This window comes from Xyrauchen texanus, chromosome 40 (genome assembly GCF_025860055.1).
Source record: "Xyrauchen texanus isolate HMW12.3.18 chromosome 40, RBS_HiC_50CHRs, whole genome shotgun sequence".
NCBI lineage: Eukaryota > Metazoa > Chordata > Actinopteri > Cypriniformes > Catostomidae > Xyrauchen > Xyrauchen texanus.
In genome coordinates, this window is record NC_068315.1 from 10,720,566 (window position 1) to 10,741,556 (window position 20,991).

General features: G+C 35.3%; 1 protein-coding gene and 1 pseudogene across 1 annotated transcript; both read left to right on the forward strand.

Annotated features, from left to right (window-relative positions):
- The first annotated feature begins 493 nt into the window (after window positions 1–493).
- Window positions 494–1,666, forward strand: LOC127633158 (cytochrome c oxidase assembly protein COX11, mitochondrial-like; annotated as a pseudogene).
- A 1,287-nt stretch (window positions 1,667–2,953) lies between these two features.
- Window positions 2,954–20,279, forward strand: LOC127633563 (ras-related protein Rab-40B-like). The gene is made up of 6 exons (XM_052112749.1): window positions 2,954–3,525; window positions 12,697–12,757; window positions 13,437–13,497; window positions 15,910–15,987; window positions 16,194–16,416; window positions 18,590–20,279. Exons 1-6 carry the CDS (start codon window positions 3,360–3,362, stop codon window positions 18,859–18,861), a joined length of 861 nt encoding a protein of 286 aa, XP_051968709.1. The 5' UTR covers window positions 2,954–3,359; the 3' UTR covers window positions 18,862–20,279.
- Window positions 20,280–20,991: the final 712 nt, after the last annotated feature.

Sequence of the window (20,991 nt, forward strand, 5' to 3'; positions counted from 1 at the left end):
AAGAGGATATAATGGCTGAAGGTGAACCACCTGTGGTTCTGAAGGGTGTGGTTAGGACCTTAGGCACATAACCTTTTCTGAGTTTGACAGTGGATTTTGAAAGACTTGGGCCAAACTCTAGACATGAATTATCAATTCAATATAGATAGATAGATAGATAGATAGATAGATAGATAGATAGATAGATAGATAGATAGATAGATAGATAGATAGATAGATAGATAGATAGATAGATAGATAGATAGATAGATAGATAGGTAGGTAGGTAGGTAGGTAGGTAGGTAGGTAGGTAGGTAGGTAGGTAGGTAGGTAGGTAGATAGATAGATAGATAGATAGATAGATAGATAGATAGATAGATAGATAGATAGATAGATAGATAGATAGATAGATAGATAGATAGATAGAGAGAGAGAGAGAGAGAGAGAGAGAGAGAGAGAGATAGTAGATGGGATAGATAAATAGGCCTTCTTTAATTAGTTTAGTTCTGTGATTATGCTAGTACCATTCCTTCTCTGTGGGTGCAGCACAAAGCTCTATGTACAACTAGCGCTTTCTGTCACTCAGTTATGATTTGATTGCTGCTTCTTCAGAGGATCAGCCACATCCAGCAGCCAGCTCTTCCTCAGGAGGACCCCATAACAATTCCTCAATTGTACACATGGAACTAAAACTCACAGTATAAAGCAACAGAGCCAGGAAGATGACTGGAAGAAAAGGAACAAGACCATCCTCACATACATCGCTGCAGCTGGGGTCAGAATGATTGGCATTCAGTATGCTGCTGTTCCATTGTACAGACTCTACTGTCATGTCAGTATTAAACTGATAATCCAATATCTCAGAGCTCTTTTCATCAGTAGATTTGTGTAATTACTGTATAATTTTCTTCGCTTACTTGTAGGCAACAGGGTTGGGTGGCACATTGGTAGCGGGGCATGACACTGAGCAAGTGGAGACAATGAAGCCTGTTATTAAAGTGACATTTAATGCAGACACACAAATGCAATGAAATTTCCATCCACAGCAGTTTGAGATTTTCGTAAGACAATTTTTTATCTTTTAATTATGTCTGATGTGTACCTGTACTCTGGATTTTTGTACTATGGCAATTCTCGTTTTACTGTTGTCCATTGCTTTTTGCTGTAGTATTTACTTGTTTGTCATTTTCTTTGGATGAAAGTGTCTCCTAAATGTAAATGTAAAATGTTCTGCAAATACTAAATATTTTTAAGTCTTGGTTTTTTCAACCTTGGCTATGTGGTATCATGCAGAACATTTATGATGGTATACCACAAACAGCACCTTCTTTTTATGATGCCATTGAGGAAGGAGATTATACAAGCTGATTTATTCAGTTTCAATGGTTTCTCAGGTTGTCCCTGTGGAAACTGCACTGGCATTTTACAGGGCACGCAATCCCACAGACAAACCGGTGTTAGGAATTTCTTCCAACAATGGTGTGCCTTTTGAGGCTGGACGATACTTTAATAAGATACAGGTAAAGAGGGTGCACTGCAAACTCAAAATATATTCAAATACATCCATAAGCTATGTTGATTTAATGTTGAAATCTATATATGGAAATGTAAAGCTATTTTCTTCCTTGTGTTTACCTTTTTTGAAGCCAAGGAAAGACAGCGATTACCCATCCCTGGGTACAGCTAAATTATTCAGAGACTTTTAATCAGATACGTTCTTTAGGCAACAGAATGAAAAAATGATTGTAAAGCATGAATAAAGCCATCTTAAGTAATACTCACTGAGAGTCAGTGCTAATATTTAATAGCAATGGTGGCATTTCATATCCACTGATCATTTGTCTCTGAATCTTATGCAACAGACAATAAAATTAAGTTAATATTTTTTGTACAACATGAGATGTCATTCTTACCAATTTTGATATTGAAAATTTTGTGTAAATTGCAAAAGTGTTTGAATGACAGACATACATGTTCCCTAGCTATTATGCTGAACATTATTTAAGATTAATATATAAAATAATGGACCTGTTTTAAACACTGAAAATAAACATTGTATATGGATGTCCATATTCACAGAGTTGTCATTATAGGTTAATCCTGTATGTATTTCTTTGGGTGAGTTTTACAAATCTACATTGCTTTGAAAGCATAGACTTTAAAAGTTCCTTTTTGATTAATCTGTTACCCCTGGGAAAGCAATTTTAACCATGCCATCTACTCGTGCATACAGCATTCGTGAATGGAGCGCTTACTACTTTAGGACACTAGATGGTAGTATTTGTGCACGTTTATTTTGGTCATTTTTATTCTGTAAAACGTGACAAAAATATTATTTGCATATACACGAAAGCAGTATACTGTGAAATTTCTTTGTGGAAGCTCGAGATGATATAACTGGCAGTTGCTGAAGCAGCGTACAAGAACATTAGTCTTTTATGTCAGAGCAAACGCTCTTTGATGGCACTCCAATGAACAACTTTGCGCAACAACCTTCTGTTCAGACATAGGAAAATTAATCATAAGAAACGTCAAAGGACTTAGACACGGTTTTGACAATCTTAGTATAGGACTTAATATAGTTTAATGTATTGCTGTAATTATACAAGCAGAACAGAGAACATTTTTATTTTTGTAAAAACTCACAAAATTCTATACTTTGTCGTACGTCATTATTACACTACGTCATTCTTCGTGCCTCGGAAAACAACAAACCCGAGCACGCGCTTGGAGCGCGCCGAAGTAGAATCAGCTGAGCCACCATTCGCGCCACAAAATCTAAATGTATGAACATACGTGCGCTGATCTGGCATCAGCGCCTACAGGATGAAAACACGAGCTTGGCCACACCCTCTACAGCACAGAATGGGCGGTTACGGAATTTAATGGATGCGTTAAACCTCCAATGAAAGAGCAGAGCCACCCTAGCAACTCTAGAAAGGAACCAATCACAGTAAATCTAAGGAGGCTGACAGAAGAGAGGGATCGGGGCAGAACAGCTCAATGGACAAGGTTTGCTCGAAAGAGAAGACGAGATAAAACCTAGGGATGCGTTAGTGACAGTTTTATGAAGATTAGCATTTTTGTTGTTCTTATACATATAAGCAGCCATATTTAAGAAGTTAACTGGCTCATGTTACTATACTGTAAACATATGAGGGGTTTTATTTACCTCCTAATGTGACGCAACAGCATCAGTGGATCCACAGACGCTTACAATAGGACAGCTTTAATTATGTAGTGGACGTGAGATTTTAAAAATATGAAAGCCTTGTGATGAAAAGATAGATTTGTTTTTGAACCAAGTACATTGTTTTGTGGCATTGGCGGTGGTTTGAGTAATTTAAGTCCATCAAGGAACAGTTACATGATGTACCAGAATGGGTCATCGGGCTGATGTGAAGATGAACCACAGAAGCAGCCCAGCAAAGGCTTATGATTTCCTCCTGAAGTTCCTGCTTGTTGGAGACAGTGATGTGGGGAAAGGGGAAATACTGGCTAGTCTACAGAATGGTTCCAGTGAATCACCTTATGGATACAATATGGGTAAGTTATGCTCACTGTACAAATGAGACTTAAAAGTTAGCTGGTCTGTGCATTTTTCAGATGGATCCATTATAATGGATTGTAATATAAGTGGTAGGTTATGTAGCATTTGTATTAGATGCCATCATGGTCACATTACAATCAAAAAATTTAAAAAGTTAGAATGCAAATAAGATTAAGCATTAAGTTTGCCTTTACATCACTTGAATTCTTTTGTTACTAGAAATGCTATCAATTTAGACAAAGTATACAAAAAAAACCACACATCCTTTTAAAACGAGGGATTTCTTTTTGTTTGTTCATCTGCTGTACATTTATTTTGAATGTCTAGTTTATTTTTAATATCTGGATCCACAAAATATGGCATATAAATGAAACACCAAGATCAGATTGCTCAACTGTCTCCGATTTGTCTTGCTCATAAATTCAATGCTCTGTAGTTGTAGGTGTGCGTCATAACCTACTGTACTCCCTGTTTTGGAAAAAGTTACTCTTCCCAAGGGACAGAACCAACTGTAGTGAAACCTCTTTAGAAATTCACAGCTAAACACAACATATTTTTCATGTGTCTAAAAGAGCATTAATGTTTTACATGCAAGTGTCTGGCATAAAATAAATAACAATTCACAATCACAATCTGTAAATGTGTCACAATTTGCATATCTTTTATTAACTCAGTAACAATCAGATCTTGTTGTAACAGTGTTTTGCCCTGCTGGTTCAGTGATTTATACGCTATCACAGGCCCACCCAAATCTATATTGTTTTATTGATATTTTCCCCTCCATTCATCGTCACATCTCAACAGAGTATTGATCTGTTGCACGTGTGGTGATTTAATTTCATTGTCAGGGGGTACTGGGCCACAGTCCAAGGTCTAATAAACATTTATAGACTAATTTTAACATCTTAAAATACACCAGAGCAATTTAGGTACTCATAGCGATATATACAGCCTGTAAACCGACAAATAGCCTGTTCATTTAAGGTCATAGGCTGACTGAGATCTGGGTGGCTTGCACAGTTGTGTACTTACTTATCGAAACAGCTGAGGAAGGAATGCCAGCCAAGTTTAGTAAAGAGGCAACAGGTTGTAGGAATAAAAAAAAAACATCTTTAGAGCAAATGCCTTTAAATAGTTTTTGAATTGCCTTTGACATTGTCTTCAGTTTTTCTCCTAACAAATTCGTAACGATTGCTTCAAATGGTTAAACTCTTTTATAGTTGCACAGTAACGTGTGTGTTGTGTGTAGAAAAGTTGTCTACAAAGACAAAACCAGTGCAACAGTGATGAAAAAGTAATTCCCCACTACAGGTCTGTAAAAGAGACTTCATACTACATTCATTTACATACTCTCTATAACAATATTGCCCCCTTAGGGCTAGTAAACCGCTCTGCCAGGATGCTAATGCATAGAAAACAGATAACAATTCATTCTGCAAGCAAGCAATTAATAGAACATGGATGTAGTTTTGTTTTATTGAGGGATATGCCATGATATTCTATTACCTGTATATTTTTTAGTATAGCAACCTTGAGACAACTTAACAAGTTTAATTTTTTAAAAGTGCATATGTACATAGCCAATAAACTCCATTCTGATTATGAATAGACAGGGAGAGCTCTTGCCAAGCAACCTTGCCAGCAGAAGACTCTGTTGGAATTTTTGTTTATAGAGATTATTACTACTTGCCAAAGCTCTTACGTAACTGCTCTCCAACAGCTCCCAGGCACTGAGCGAAATATTGCTGAAGGGAATGAGGATCCAGCCACGGTTTGCTGGCGATGAAAGAGTGGAACATTCTGATGTTTATCTAAACAATTGCGTGAACCTTTCAAGCAACTTGTTTGTGATAGTGTTAGTTAGATAGTGATAGTGTTCACTATCATGCTTGTTTTTAAAGGGACAGAAACAATTGAAGCTTTGCAGCTGTTCCTCACAGTGGTCATGCTAAGAGAGAAATCAGATGTAATTCTGTGCAACTGACCAATTTATCTCATGTCATATAAATAACATACAGGATGATGTGTTGCTTGATATGTTTTATGTTATGTAATTCCTTTGAGAGTTCATCGTTTATTCACCTCACGTGGTTCCAAAGCTGTATGACTTTTTCTTCTGTAAAACACAGAAGGAGAAGTAAGGCAGAATGTTAGGAACTGAGACAAATTAATCTCTGTCACCATTCAAGTTGGTACAACTTCTGGACAAGAAAACAACCCTCAAACAGACTGACGATATTTTTGTTTGTGTACTGTATAATTTTATGACTTTAGGTTGCATGGGGTTGGATCAGTAAATGTTAGCAACTGTTTCTCCCAGAGCTCTATATTTTGAACACCAAATATCCACGGAGGCTTCCACCTCATCCACTGTTGATCTCCATGTGCCATTCTCATCAGAAAATGTCTATGGTTCGCTGCTGGTTGCTGAGAGAGGTGAGGAGAGGTGCAGAGCAGGGTAATTGCACGGGGTGACAGAAAAAGTTAGTGTGAAAAAATCTGTCAGGTTGAATCAGAGCTTGCCCACACAAACAGGAAGACTGCAACTTCATCCTACAGGCAGGCATTTTTATTAAGGACAAAATAGTATAGAGCTGTAATTATACTGGATTTGCTTAAATGTGATGCACTGTATTAAATTAAATAATCACACAATAATCAACATATTGATAAAAAGCTTTATACAGTTGTGGAAAATATGACAGGGGATCAATTAATTTGTATTTGATACTGTGTTTACATCTCGTTTATACTAATAGAATACACCAGGTTAGCTTTAGAGTTTAACCCTCATGTTGTGTTGAGATCAACTTTTTGGCCATATTTTAAGAGTGGTAAGCCTAAAGCGCAGCATTATGCAATCCATCTTATGAGCAAAGATGTTTTCGTGCAAGCATGCTATAGGTCTAGGTGCAAGAGGGTTGGTGAAATTGTGCGCGGATGTGACCCAGACCATTAAGTGCTTTAGCTTAATGGTCTGGGTCAAGTGCAACTTCATTCTGAGGTTTTTCTGCAGTTATTGCACCATTGTTTGCACCCAATTACATATTCCATTCCCTGTCAAGTAACGTCAGTGTAAATTAAGACAGTCCATATATAAGAATTTGGTAGTGTAAATGGGCTGTATGTAATGCATTAAAAGAATAGAAATAAGGGCCATTTGTGTCTTTTGTTCTATTGCACAATAACTACATTCTTGCTGTGAAATCTCTCCCATTGGTAACACTTTACAATAAGGTTTTCATTAGTTAATGCATTAGGTATTATGAACATTGGCTCTGTAACTACTGGTGGACTATGGCTGCCGTCGCATAATCCAGGTGGATGCTGCACACTGGTTGTAGTTGAGGAGAGTCCCCTCTTCACTGTGTAAAGTGCTTTGAGTGTAATTTCCAAAAAAGTGCAATATAAATGCATTCATTAAAACATAATATAAATATATATATTTAACAATTGAACAATAATATAATATTACATAATTTATTTTTGTTAAATAGTTTATAAAAATACAATTGTTCATTGTTAGTTCATGTTTGTTCATAGTGCATTCATTAATGTTCACAAATACAACTTTTAATTTTAAAAATGTATTAGTATATGTAAAATGTACATTTAAGATTAATAAATGCTGTAAAAGTAATGTTCATTGTTAGTTAATATTAACTGGTTAGTTCACCCAAAAATGTAAATTCTCTCATGATTTACTCACCCTCATGCCATCCCAGATGTGTATGACATTCTATCTTCATCAGAACATAAATTAAGATTTTTAGCAGGATATCTCAGCTCTGTAGGTCTCTAAAATGCAAGTGGGTAGTGATCAGCACTTTAAGCTCCAAACAGCACAGATAGGTGTAGTAAAAGTAATCCACTCTTGCAAGTGGCATGTTCAGATGACAACAAAACCAATTAAGCTTGTGAACAGCATTCTTTTGTAAACAAATCAAGCTGCACTTCTGGTTGTATTGTGTCAGTTCTCGCTTGAACATCGCCAACACGATTACGTCAAGTGCATTGGAGAGCAACCGTAAGTAAACGATTATTGTGGAAAGGACTTAAATATTGATCTCTTTCTCACCCCAAGCAATTGCACCGCTTTATAAGACATTCATTTAACCACCTGGAGTCTTATGGATTACTTTTACTACAACTGTCTGTGCTTTTTAAGTTCTGATCGCAATCCACTTGCATTGTAGGGACCTACAGAGCTGAGATCTTCTTATAAAAATCTTTGTGTTTTGCTGAAGAAAGTTAGTAATACACATCTGGGATGGCATGAGGGTAAGTAAATAATGAGAGAATTTTCATTTTTGTGTTAACTAACCCTTAAACTATCTAATGGAGTTAACTAATGTTAACAAATGCAACCTTATTGTAAAGTGTTACCCTACCGTTTTGTCTGCCATCCTTCCAGTGTTATATTGTTTAGGGGTGAAATTCTGGAGAGGAAGTTTGTGTCTCCTTCCTCCGGACCACTATGTTTATGTTCTCTATCAGCCTGTTTCACTTACAGTCTTGATGGTGTTACTAGATGCTTGCAACATGCATTACTGCTCTACCATTGTCCATTGTATCTAATGTACTTATATTTGTTTTATGTTTCTTTGATCATTTTGTGTACAGTGTCCTTGAGCTTTGAAAATGTGGTATAAAACGTATTATTGATTGACACACAAATCAGGGTTTTAAAAGTGATAGCTCGTTAATATAATCTGCTGGTGGAATCCCCAAACTGCAAAAGCAGGAACTGACTTTGATATTTGCGCCAAGATTAGACATGGTTCTGAAATGTCTTAGTGCGGTCTCTGCGTGTTGCACTGTGCATAGTGCGCTCAAGAAAATATAAGCTTTTATGTTTAGGCTCCCAGAAAACATAACATTGATTTATAAAAACAATAATTGTGATTTCAAAACTAACCAATTATTTTAATCAAATTAATTAATTGCTACAGTGTTTTCCAACACATTGGGGTCCAAATAATTTTTCTTCAAAATATTAAATGCATGTTTAACTATTCAGCTTGTGTAACTCGTGAAAATATTTTGAGGTCAGTTACTTCTCAAACAAATGCTGCCAGTTACTTTTAGACAAAGATTTATGTGGTGATGCCAGAATTTTATGCAGTCAAATGACATCAGTATTTGTGGGGACCCACTTAAAAAAAAAGTCCTAATGTTTGAATCCCCCAGAATACAAAACAACTTTTTTTTTTATTATTTATTATTTTATTATTATACCAATTTTGCATATGTTTTGTTATTGAAGCATAACTTTTAGTCATAAAGTAGACATAGACTTTTCACAAATGTGAATCTTGTCTAATACATTAATGTTGCTTCTGTTTGGGGTCAGTTTGACTGTAGTTAATAAAACAAATCCGAAACCAAAAATAGACAGCAGGAGTGTGTTGAACAGAACTGTAATGTGCACACCAATCAGAAAATATTAGCACATGAAAATGTATTCCAATTAATCATGTTTTTCTACTTATGGTTTATGAGACCTAAAAAGTACATTAAATATTTTACATGGATGACTTTTGAAATATGTAATCAAGTTCTGATAAGATGAGGGGAAATTCATAATGTGTTTTATTAGATATTAAAAGGGCCTTTGGCATTTTTTGGGCAACAGGACATGAGTTAAACTAACAATTAGTGCTTGCCTTTTGATTCATCTGTAACACTTTAACAATATTAGTTAACAAGAACTAACAATGAACAATATTATTACAGAAATGATTAATCTTGGTTAATGTTAATTTCAACAAATACAGTATTAATGCGTTTTTTAAATCAAAAGTTTGATTTGAAATCAAAATCATGCACCATGAACTAACATGAAATAACAATAAACAACTGTATTACTATTAACTAACATTAACTTAACATTAACAGATTAATAAATGCTGTAAAATATATATTGTTTATTGTTTGTTCATGAAACTTAATGAACTAATTGCCATTAACTAATGTTAACTAATTGAACCTTATTGTAAAATGTTACTGATGTGTTGTAATTCACTAAGAGTGACCTCACAGTTCACAAGGTGACTGGGAATGTGACTGGTTAATTTTGGTTCCATTCTTTAGTGACAGTGATGGTCTTTACAAATCGGCTTTCTGTCATCTAAATGGAATCTCCCAGTTGTTCCATGTATATTTTTACAGTCTTGGATTTCAGTCTCATCACAGAGGTGATGAATGTGTGATGTGCTCTAAAATACCCTATAGGAGAATGAGTGATCAGAATTCCAGTGTGTATGTGTTTGGAATCCGAAACCCCCACAGAGCTGATATTAACAGCTCTCCAATCTCAGCTCAGGCATCCTCCTCTAGTGTCATGTTTACAACAGCAGACTTCATTTAATCATAGCTGCTGTCACCCAAATGCTAGATCAAAAGAGGGACATTAGCAATGAATTAGTAGCAATGAATGAAAAGTACAGTATCAGTATGCAACAATCTCTGAAATATTTTGCTGCAGTTCTCACCACTTAAAAAAATCAATTATAAGTGTTTGCTATGGCAAGCATCACTGTTATAAGACATTTAAACAGCCCCCAAAGTATTAAGTCCCAGTACATATCTTTTCCCAAACTATTTGTGCTGTAGATATGAATTATTGTGCATCTTATGCACCTTATGCGCCAGAGAAACTAGTGTGCAGCCATCTTGAACATTTTGTCTCGGAACTTCCGTTCTAGCAGTTCTATTATAATCTCTGGTTCTATATAGATATCTATGGTGTTGATGTTGAAGTGAATTAGATAGCGAAGTGGATTTACAGATTATAGAGGTGTCAAAAGCTATCATGAGTATTTAAAAGTGTTGTTGGATGTCATAACATCTGGAAACAGACCAGGGAGATTTTAAAGCAAGAATACTTAATTCATAAATACACAAGATCTTAACTTCATGCGATGGATGTACTGATATTCTTCTGTGTACTCATGAAACGCCAAAAGACAACACAAAGTCATTAAAATATCTCTGTACGACACATCTTACCATCTTCTCATGTCATTCACCCTTCACGTTATAGTTAAGGCAAGCAGATCTTTTTGGGGCATTAAACCAGGATGGGGGAAGGGGAGCAACTATATTTACACACATACAAATGTGAAAGTGTATGTTCTATTTTATATCTGTTTACAACTATTTTAATCACATTTAAGCCTCTAAAAAAATTTAGAGTTACAAATTATTTTTTTTAAAGTACAATTGTACTTTTGTAATTTTCTTTAATTTTGAACTGGCATGTGTAATAATATGAATTGTCACTGTTGGAAATTTCATATCAACTACATATTTGAATACAAATTACTAACATGTTGAAACCTAAAAAAAGAAGCAGAATTACACGTATGGCAATAAAATGGTTGTATCCTAAAAAAGTGCAATGTGTCATAGCTGTCTGAACGTGATCTTCCAGATCAAATTTACCTCTGTGGGTGTGGGAAAAAAGAAGATTTAGAACTTAATTCATTTTGATGGACTCTTATAAGTAGATTCAATACAAACAGGAAGTTAAAGAAATTCGGAAGAACGTAGTGTGGAAAGGGGCGTAGCTGAATAATGTGAATTGGAGAGAGCTGTGATTACTTTACTGTTATCAGACAATAAACCAGCTTGCTTATATTGAAGAAGAGATCAAAGCCATATCGGGTACCAGAAAATCATGGAGATTTAGGGTTTGGCTCTTTTGACTTCCTTGCCGCCAATTACCATCTGCAACCACCTAGATAATTAGACAATTTAATTTAATTGTTTTAAGCACAATACCTCAATAAATGCTGTTAGAAATACAGTATGCTTGCAAAAAATAAAAAAACGGATTAAACTGATTAAATATTTTTACTGGAAAACAATACAAAATACTGACTATACAAATATTATTCTATGCAGTTTAGAATAACTATACATCAGATTATTTTCAATAAACACAAATTTGTGAATTAATCTGAGTGCACTGCAATATAATGGAATAAGAGACTAAGGTTTTTTTTTTTTTTTTTTGTGCACATTTTACGCCAAAATTTTGAAGCTCCAAAATCCACATAAGGCAACATAAAGGTATTCCAGACGACTCTGGTGGTTAAATCCATATATTCAAAAGCAATGTGAAATATTTAATTCCTTTTTTACTATAAATTTTTCTCCCTGCTAAGTCAATTTCCACTTTATTTTTACTTTCTTATTCTCCTTATTCAGTTATTGGTGATTCACATCCTTCTTGCATAGCGCCCCCTACTGGGCAGGGAGGAGAATTTGTGACAAAAAATGACTTTAATATTGATCTGTTTTTCACCTACACCTATCATTTCGTATCTGAACACATTGATTTTACTACTGTAGTCATATGGATGCTCCCTTTATGTGGATTTTGGAGTTTAAAATGAATTTTGAGGAACTGCAGAGCTGAAATATTCTTCTAAATATATATTTTTTTTAATCTGCAGAAGAAAGAAAGCCATACACATCTTGTGTGTGAGTAAATCATGTGAGAATTTTAATTTTTGGGTTAATTATCCCTTTAAAAAAGGCATAAAACAGGAGAAATACATACATAAGCACTCACATGATACAATACAGTATAAAACACACACACAAAGAAAAGGAATTATTTGAAGAGATGTAAAGAAATGTCATAACAGGAGAAATACATAAGCAATGTACTATATATCACATATTATATATTATAATATATTATATATTCAAAACAGAGTTTGAAACAAATATACAGACAACAGCAGATGGACAGATTTCAGTCATTAAATATGTTAAAGTGTACAAGGTAACTGGGTCAACTGGTTATGGTGTATGAACAGCTAATTATAAAAAAAAAGTAACAAAGTGAAAAAACAAATGATATGGTGAAAGTGTTGTTGAGTGTTTAATTTCATATGCGTAGATCACAATACCCTAACTAGAAATGCAGATCAGGAAAATGTATGGATAAATGTACACATCCCATGCAAATATTCAAAATGCTCAACATTATATACAGTATAAAAAAAATAATAGGATGAAATATGGAGGATGATAAAAGATGCTTTTCCATTGCTGCCCTGAAAGCTCTATGTGATAGAATACAGACGGAAAAATATAGCAGCTTCTATCTGAAGACTATTTAAGTCATTTACTTATTTCTTCTTTACTTGCAGGAATTGACTACAAAACAACTACCATATTGCTCGATGGACGTAGGGTCAAGCTCCAGCTTTGGTGAGTAGCATTACATCAGAGTTGACACAGCTCACTTCATACTTTTCATAGTAAACTGGAAACCCAAGACTGCAGCACCTGACAGCCCCAAGACATTCATGTTGAACTTCAATCGTCTGCTTGATCAGCTTCTTCCTGTAATTTACTTGAAATACCACTCAAACTGAGCATGAGAAGAAACTACAGATCACTTTTTCCTTTCCATCATGTGTTCAATAAGGCTCTGTTGGTTTCCAAAATATGAAGTGAACATGCCTAATCTCAGGGTATGCTAATTACAGCGCTGCCTTACAATCTCTATCAATGAAACTTTCAGCCAAGTCAACCCCACCAGCCATGCCAGGAAGTTGTTTATAAATTCTGAGCTTTTACTAGAGAGGTTGGAATCAATTGTTGATAATCTGGTCTTGACAAATCATTTTAGAGAGCAGTGTTTGTGTTACTTGAGTTCTACCCGTTGCAACATGACTGGCACATGTTGGCGTTGAGCTCATCCCTGGATGGTGAATGATTAATTTCACTGTTCCTACTTGAAGTCTGCTGCCTTGGCACCAACCACAGAGAGCTCCTCATGTCACAATACACAGTGAAGCACAATAGTTACAGATGTTTTGAAGAGCAGAAGGAAGCTGAATGGGTGCTTTGTGTTATGGACATTCTGTGTTGTGTTGTTTTGCAGGGACACCTCAGGACAAGGCAGATTCTGCACCATTTTCCGCTCGTATTCCAGAGGGGCACAGGTACAACAGTAATAAATTATAAAGACACTGTGAACAATACATAGAATACAATGCAAAAATTATTTTGGTTACACTTTCTATGAAGCCCATATTTATAATGCATTTTAAAGGCACTATAAATGCATTTTATGTAAAACGGAAAACAATTTATAATATGTATTAACTTCTCATAAATTGTTGTAACTACAAGGCAAGGCAAGTTTATTTATATAGCACATTTCATACACAATGGTGATTCAAAGTGCTTTACATAGAAGAGATTAAAATAAGAATGAAAAAAAAAATAAGAATAATTGAAACAGTTTAGAATATAAAATAAAATAAAATACAGTACAAACAGTCGGACACACAGTGGCACAGTGCTCATTCAGTAAATGCACAGCTAAACAGATGTGTTTTGAGTCTGGATTTGAATGTGATTACTGTAGGAGCACATCTGATCTCTTCTGGAAGCTGGTTCCAGCTGCGGCTGGCATAATAGCTAAAAGCAGACTCTCCTTGCTTAGAGTGAACCCTTGGTATTTCTAGCTGATGTGATCCTAATGATCGGAGTGATCTGTTGGGTTTATATTCAGTGAGCATATCTGCAATATATTGAGGTCTTAGCCCATTGGGTGATTTATATACCAGTAATAATACTTTAAAATCAACCCTAAATGTAATTGGGAGCCAGTGTAAAGACCTGAGGACTGGTGGGATATGTTCATATTTTCTGGTTCTGCTCAGAATCCTGGCAGCAGCGTTCTGTATGAGCTGCAACTGTCTTATGGTCTTTTTGGGAAGGCCAGTGAGGAGTCCATTACAATAATCCATCCTGCTGGTGATGAAAGCATGCACAAGTTTCTAACTACAGTTATAATATATTATAATACTTATCCTTTAAAGAGTATAATGCATTATAACACAAACAATATCCAGTATTATCAGCAGAAGTTGGTAAGTTAATCATATAAATGCAATACATGCATACTGTACATACGTACATACAATATACCAAGTCAGACTCATATAATGGAATATACTGTATAGAAAATTAAGTCTCCAAATAAGATGATAATAGATAGAAATAGAAATAATAGATTCCAGCATAGAATGAGTTTGTTTATTTTTTCTTGGGTGTCTTTTGTGTAAGTGACAAAGATTTGGCGACATGTTTGATCAACATACATTTTTATTTTTCTTGAATGGCAGTTACTGCTTTTGTCACTTTATTTAAACCATACCTAATATACTTTTTAGAATAGAAATATATACTGTACATATTGTATTATATTATATATGTATTATAATTGTGGTTACAATAATTTATGTGAAGTTATAACATATTATATTGTGTATTCTAAGACATTACTAATGCATTACAATGCATTTATAATGTCTTTACAATGCATTATAAATATGGGCTTCATAGAAAGTGTTACTGTTATTTTTCTGGTAATTCTTAACCTGTATTTTTGTCTTGTCTTCCCACAAAATTTTGAAAATAAGACTTTTTTTAGAGAATATCTTGAATTAGGTCTGTTTTTGTTATCCCGTTAGCAAAATAAGTTTTCTTGTTTTTGCATAAACCTCACTAAATTTTGTTAGAAATATGCCAAGACAAGCAAAAAACTTTTTGCCATTAGGGTAATAAAAATCAACTTGATTGAAGTCAAAGGGATTGTTTACGCAAATTATGTCATAATTTTATCACACTCATGTTGTTCCAACCCCATATGACTTTCTTTATTTCATGGAACATTAAAAGAGATTATAGACAGAATGTAAACAGAATGTTTTTGGGTGAACTATCCCTTTAATATGTCATGCAATTTTGCTTTTCAATTAAATTTATTTTGTTTTAGGGATATTTAGATATTTTGTACTGTAAAACAAATCAAACTACCTTTAAAGAAAATGACTTTTTTGCATGCAGTGTAACTATTTTCTTCAAACTGATTTGGGTTTATGTGTAAGCCTAATATAATGGGCAAAGAGACTTTAGGAAATGTTTTTTGACTATCCGCGAAATCCTAGTGTTCACAGACAGCGTTGTTAAACACTCCACCCAAAGATCAGCAGTTCCTGTCGAAATTGTTTCATGCAATAAATTGGAGTTGGCCGCTATTGTTGATATGACATTTCCTTGTTCTGGCAAACACAGATATCCTAATAACACCACACTCGAAGGAAAGCTGCATATCAGTGGTTTATTGACATTGTGTTATTACATTTTTAACCACTGTTTTATTGAACATTGTAAAATAGTGTCAACTTCTGAAGTTTCTGAGAATGACCATGTTGTTTATTTCATTCAAATCTCAGCATTATCATCTATTGTCAAAAATGTTTTGCCTTCAGTATATAAAATGCATTTTAGTTTTATGCTCAATTTATGGTCTGTACGATAAAACCAATACATGTTTCTCACAGGGTGTTATCCTTGTATATGACATCACAAACCGATGGTCTTTTGATGGCATCGACAGATGGATTAAAGAGATTGATGAGGTAAAATCAGATCCAAAACTACAGCCTGTACTTTTTACAGTAATCAACATGTTAAATATTAACTGTGCAGTATGAATATGAATAGTGTAGAAATGTGTGGCTAATGAGTGAAGGCTGTGTGAGTTATCTTGACAAATATAAAACAAAACAGTGTTTTGAAGATCTGTTTTCTAACAAGAACCACTGACTTAGTGTTCTTTACACAGCATGCACCGGGTGTTCCCAAAATCCTGGTGGGAAACAGGCTTCATCTGGCCTATAAGCGTCAGGTGACAACAGACCATGCCCAAGCATTTGCAGAGCGACTGGGCGTCACATTCTTTGAGGTCAGCCCTCTCTGTAACTTCAACATTACTGAGTCTTTCACTGAACTGGCCCGGATTGTGCTCATGAGGCATGGTATGGAGCGACTGTGGAAACCCAATAAAGGTACCTCTACTGTTAGGCCTCATAAAGACTAAATAGTTTATTCATATGCAATAAGGGCATAGATTTTTCAGTACAAAGACAGATCATTCTGACCATGTCTGTCGAGCTCCAAAAAGCACAAAGAAAACATTAAAGTACCATTAAAGCAGCCTATACTCATTGTAAAGTATGTTCTAAGTCTTCTAAAGTCATACGATAGCTTTGTGTGAGAAACAGACCAAAAATGTAATCGCTAGTAAGCCACTGAGGAAGTAGGAGAACTGTGTAAAATTTGTGCATAATTATAATAAAACATAAAAAACAATAATTGAGATGACTCACAACTGTACTACTGTTGTCATGTTCCAATACACTTCCATCAACATCTCCCTGAGGTTGGAAATGTTCTCTCAAGGATTTAAACATGCTTCACCATAAATGCTTCTGACATTAGATGATGCATCAAAGAACACTGTCATAGATTAAAGCAGACGTTTTAGTAGAGCAATTTCTGAGAATGACCACATAAGGAAGTGCAATACATGTTGTTGTTTTTTCTCTTAAACCAATGCTGCATTTAAGTATAGGCCCAAGGAATGTTTAGAAAACCTGACGTATGCAAAGCTTTGAGACTTTATACAGCTCACAGTAGAGACACCCAGTGTTCAAATATCAATTTAATGTCCAGCCGCCTACACAGCTCACTTCAGCTTTCAATAATCATAGCATTGGTTTCTGTTAAAACAAATGAGTTTAGGAACAAAGTTCAGCGAGATGAAAACATTTACTTAGATTATGGCTTTAGAATGGAAGTATTATGTTTCTTTTGACTTGAGATTATTTAAAGGCCAAGGAATATGATAAGACTGGTTTCCGTTGGATGATTTAATCCTTCAAAGGCAAACATCTCCCAAGACTCTGATGATATAACTTTTCCACACTATACCGTATACGTGTATATATATATATATATATATATATATATATATATATATATATATATATATATATATATATATATATATATATATATATAGGTGTACTAGTACTTTGTTATTCTGACAAAGTCATCCATTTAAAAAAAGTTTTGTAATGAAAACCATTAAATTAATATGTTGGCATTTTATTTTTGTCTATAGAATTAATTTCAAACATTTAAGCATGCGCCTTCAGATCAAAAGGTTTTAAGATCATGAAAAGCATTTAAACAGCAGTATACATACTCTCACCGGCCACTTTATAAGGTACACCTGTAAATCTACTTATTCATGCAATTATCTAATCAGCCAATCATGTGGCAGCAGTGTAATGTATAAAATCATGCAGATATGGGTCAGGAGCTTCAGTTAATGATCGCATCATCCATCAGAATAGGTAAAAAAATGTGATCTCAATGGTTTAGGCATGATTGTTGGTGCCAGACGGGCTGGTTTGAGTATTTCTGTAACTGCTGATCTTTTGGGATTTTCACACACAACAGTCTCTAGAGTGCAAAGAGAATGGTGTGAAAAACAAAAAACAACCACTGAGCAGCAGTTCTGTGGACGAAAATGCCTGGTTGATGACAGAGGTCAACGGAGAATGGTCAGACTGGTCCATGTTTACAGTAAGGCATCAGTAACCCTAATAAACACGTTACAACATTTGTATGCCAAAACAGTATGACAGTAGATGATTGTAAAAACATTGCCTGGTCTGACAAATCTGGATTTCTGCTGAGGTACACAAATGGTAGGCCCCCTGTAGCCTCAGTTGTCTGTTCTTGGCTGACAGAAGTGGAACCCAACGTGGTCTTCTGCTGTTGTAGCCCATCCGCCTCAAGGTTCGACATGTTGTGCATTGTCATTGTCATCGACATGTCATTAACTGAAGCTCCTGACCCATATCTGCATGATTTTATACATTACACTGCTACCACATGATGGGCTGATTAGATAATCTATGAATAAGTACATGTACAGGTGTACTTAATAAAGTGGCCAGTGGCTTTGTTTATTCTGTTTAGTATGCTTATTTTCCTAATATTTCTGCTACAGTACATTGCTTTCCAAATACACTTATCAATAACTTTTTCAATGATTTCTGGGGTAGATATGTTAATTGCATGCAATGTAAGTCTATTTTGTATATATAGTGTAACAGAGTTTTGCACACTATCAGGAATAAACTCCATCTCTGCTTTTCTTTCATACAGTTTTGAGCCTGCAGGACCTGTGCTGTCGTTCTATCGTGTCCTGTACTCCAGTGCACCTTGTGGACAAACTTCCCCTACCTGTTGCCTTAAAGAGCCATCTAAAGTCCTTCTCCATGGCTAACGGCCTCAACGCCAGGATGATGCACGGTCGTTCCTACTCAGTCATAACCAGCAGTGCTAAAAAAAGGAACGCAACCAAAAAATCCAAAATCATCTACCCGCCAATGAGCCCCTCCCAGATCTGCGCACGGACAACCTGCAAGATTTCATAGTTCAATGCCGTTTCTGTACATTGAAATAAACACTCAAAATGCAATTTAAACAAGGAGCTAGTGTTCAAAGCCAACACAGTCTTACAATAAATACAAACAAGCTAGAGAATTGTGGCTTATGATGTCTTCAATCTATCAAGGGGATTGATCAACCAGGTACACAATGTCAGCTTGATTAAAACAGATGCTCTTGGCCATATCCAATAGTGAATGCTGAAAGAGACTGGACAGACTTTCAAGTGAGGATCTAAGTGTCACCAAGCCTTTATAATGTTCTGCGTTGTTTAAATATATGTACAAGTTCTTTTGTCTTGTAAATGTATTGAGACTTGATGGTACTGCATTTTCTTGTGGTGGACTCTTTTACTACCTAACTTGGACCAAACCAGCAGGAGAAACACAGGCGGCTTTTCTGATTTGTGATCACTTTCAAAATGGATCTTACTGATAAAAAGTAATACCAGCTTAAATTCCTTTAATACTTTTATTCACATACTTTTCAGGGGCAAAGAGAGAAAAGTCAAGGTTGACACATGCAGCTATTTGTATTGTGTATATATAAAAAAATGTGTTTGATACTACATTGTTAGAATTTATTATTGTGATACACTTGATTAGTGACCAATATTGTAAGTTTATATGGGAAACACACCAAAGACATGGGAGATTAGCTACAATGTGACTTCATTTGTCAGATTGAAAACAACACTAATAGTTCAGATTTACACTGCAAGCAAACACAAATGTCTAATTTGCTGTCATATCAGGTTTTAAATAAAGATAAAACCATGTGATAAATTCAAGAGGTCATATATTCCGATATTCAACAAATGTCCACTAGAGGGCAGCTCATGTCTTCCTTTAGGTAGTCTGAGTCAAACCACTTGTAGTAAAATGAAGGGGAGATATTGAAATTCACAATATGGTGGATGTAGAAACAGGAAGTCCCACCGTACAGGTAAAAGTGTCAAAAAAGTGTTCTTACAGACAACGCCAGTCATCGGCTGCGTCCAAAACCAAGAAAATGCTGCCTCATGAGGCTGTATGGAGATAGGAAGGGATTAAGACACGCCCGAATCCACTGTTCGCACCACATCCATTCTACCGAGATACTTTCATCTGATCGATTTTTGAAGGCAGCACAAATGAATGTTACGATGCCTAACAAATCCCACAATCCTGTGCGTGCATTTCCACAACGGTTGAGCTGAAGAAGAAAAATGGCGGCTTGAGAGGCAGTTGATTGCCAATTTATTTTATAAATAGGCCTAAGCATTTTTATTAACTTTTTCCAACTTTTGATTCCATTTCTAGCGTGAAAGTACTGCAGTTATTAAATATACAATAGGATATCACCAGAACTTGTTTGTTCTAGATTATTAGACCATTCAGTCCAACCAAACCCCAATGAAGCAGACACTACCAGTTTCTGGAGGTACCTTCGTAAGCAAACGTTGTCTGTTGAGTCATTGACTGACAGGGCAGCGAGGCAACAAGCTACCTTTGGTTTTGGACGCAGCAGTCAACTCAAGAGCTTGCATGAGCATTAGCTGGACCAGCCTGAAAAAGTTTGTGTGTGTGTGTTTGTGATCTGAGCTAAAGAAGCACAATTTATGATAGACTATCATTGTTGTCAGATTGAATGGCTGAGTTGAAATATGTACTTTGGCCTACCATTTTGGAAATTTCAGTCATTCCCCATTCAAGTAGATAGGAGCTGTAATGCTTGTACCCATAAAAAATTGCTTCCTGGCAACTTTCTAAAAATGGCCGCCTACTGGATTGACTTGCCTTAAAAGGGACTATGGTATGGTTTAGATTTGTGGTAGAGATTGGGCTGGCCGCTGGGAGTTACATAAGTGGCAGTAATAGGTTTCTAATGTATAAACTGAATTATTGTTAAAAAAAATAAATAGCTATGATTCTGTAGTTTTAGGCGGATTCATTTTTGGTGTATTTTTCTCTTTCTGGTATCCTTTCACGAATAAATGCATCACGTAAAAGATACGGTGCAAGGTTCAGAAAGCTAAAGTTAAATTAGAAAATATGCTAAGTATTTTCTTATTTAACTATAACTTTTTGATTTCAACATCACACAAATCCATAGATTTGTAGATATAATACAACCTA

Coding starts and splice junctions, on each gene's coding strand:
- LOC127633563 (XM_052112749.1), top strand. CDS start 3,360: ATGGGTCATCGGGCTGATGTGAAGATGAACCACAGAAGCAGCCCAGCA. Junction 3,526..12,696: donor ACCTTATGGATACAATATGG/GTAAGTTATGCT, acceptor CTTTACTTGCAG/GAATTGACTACAAAACAACT. Junction 16,417..18,589: donor ACTGTGGAAACCCAATAAAG/GTACCTCTACTG, acceptor TCTTTCATACAG/TTTTGAGCCTGCAGGACCTG.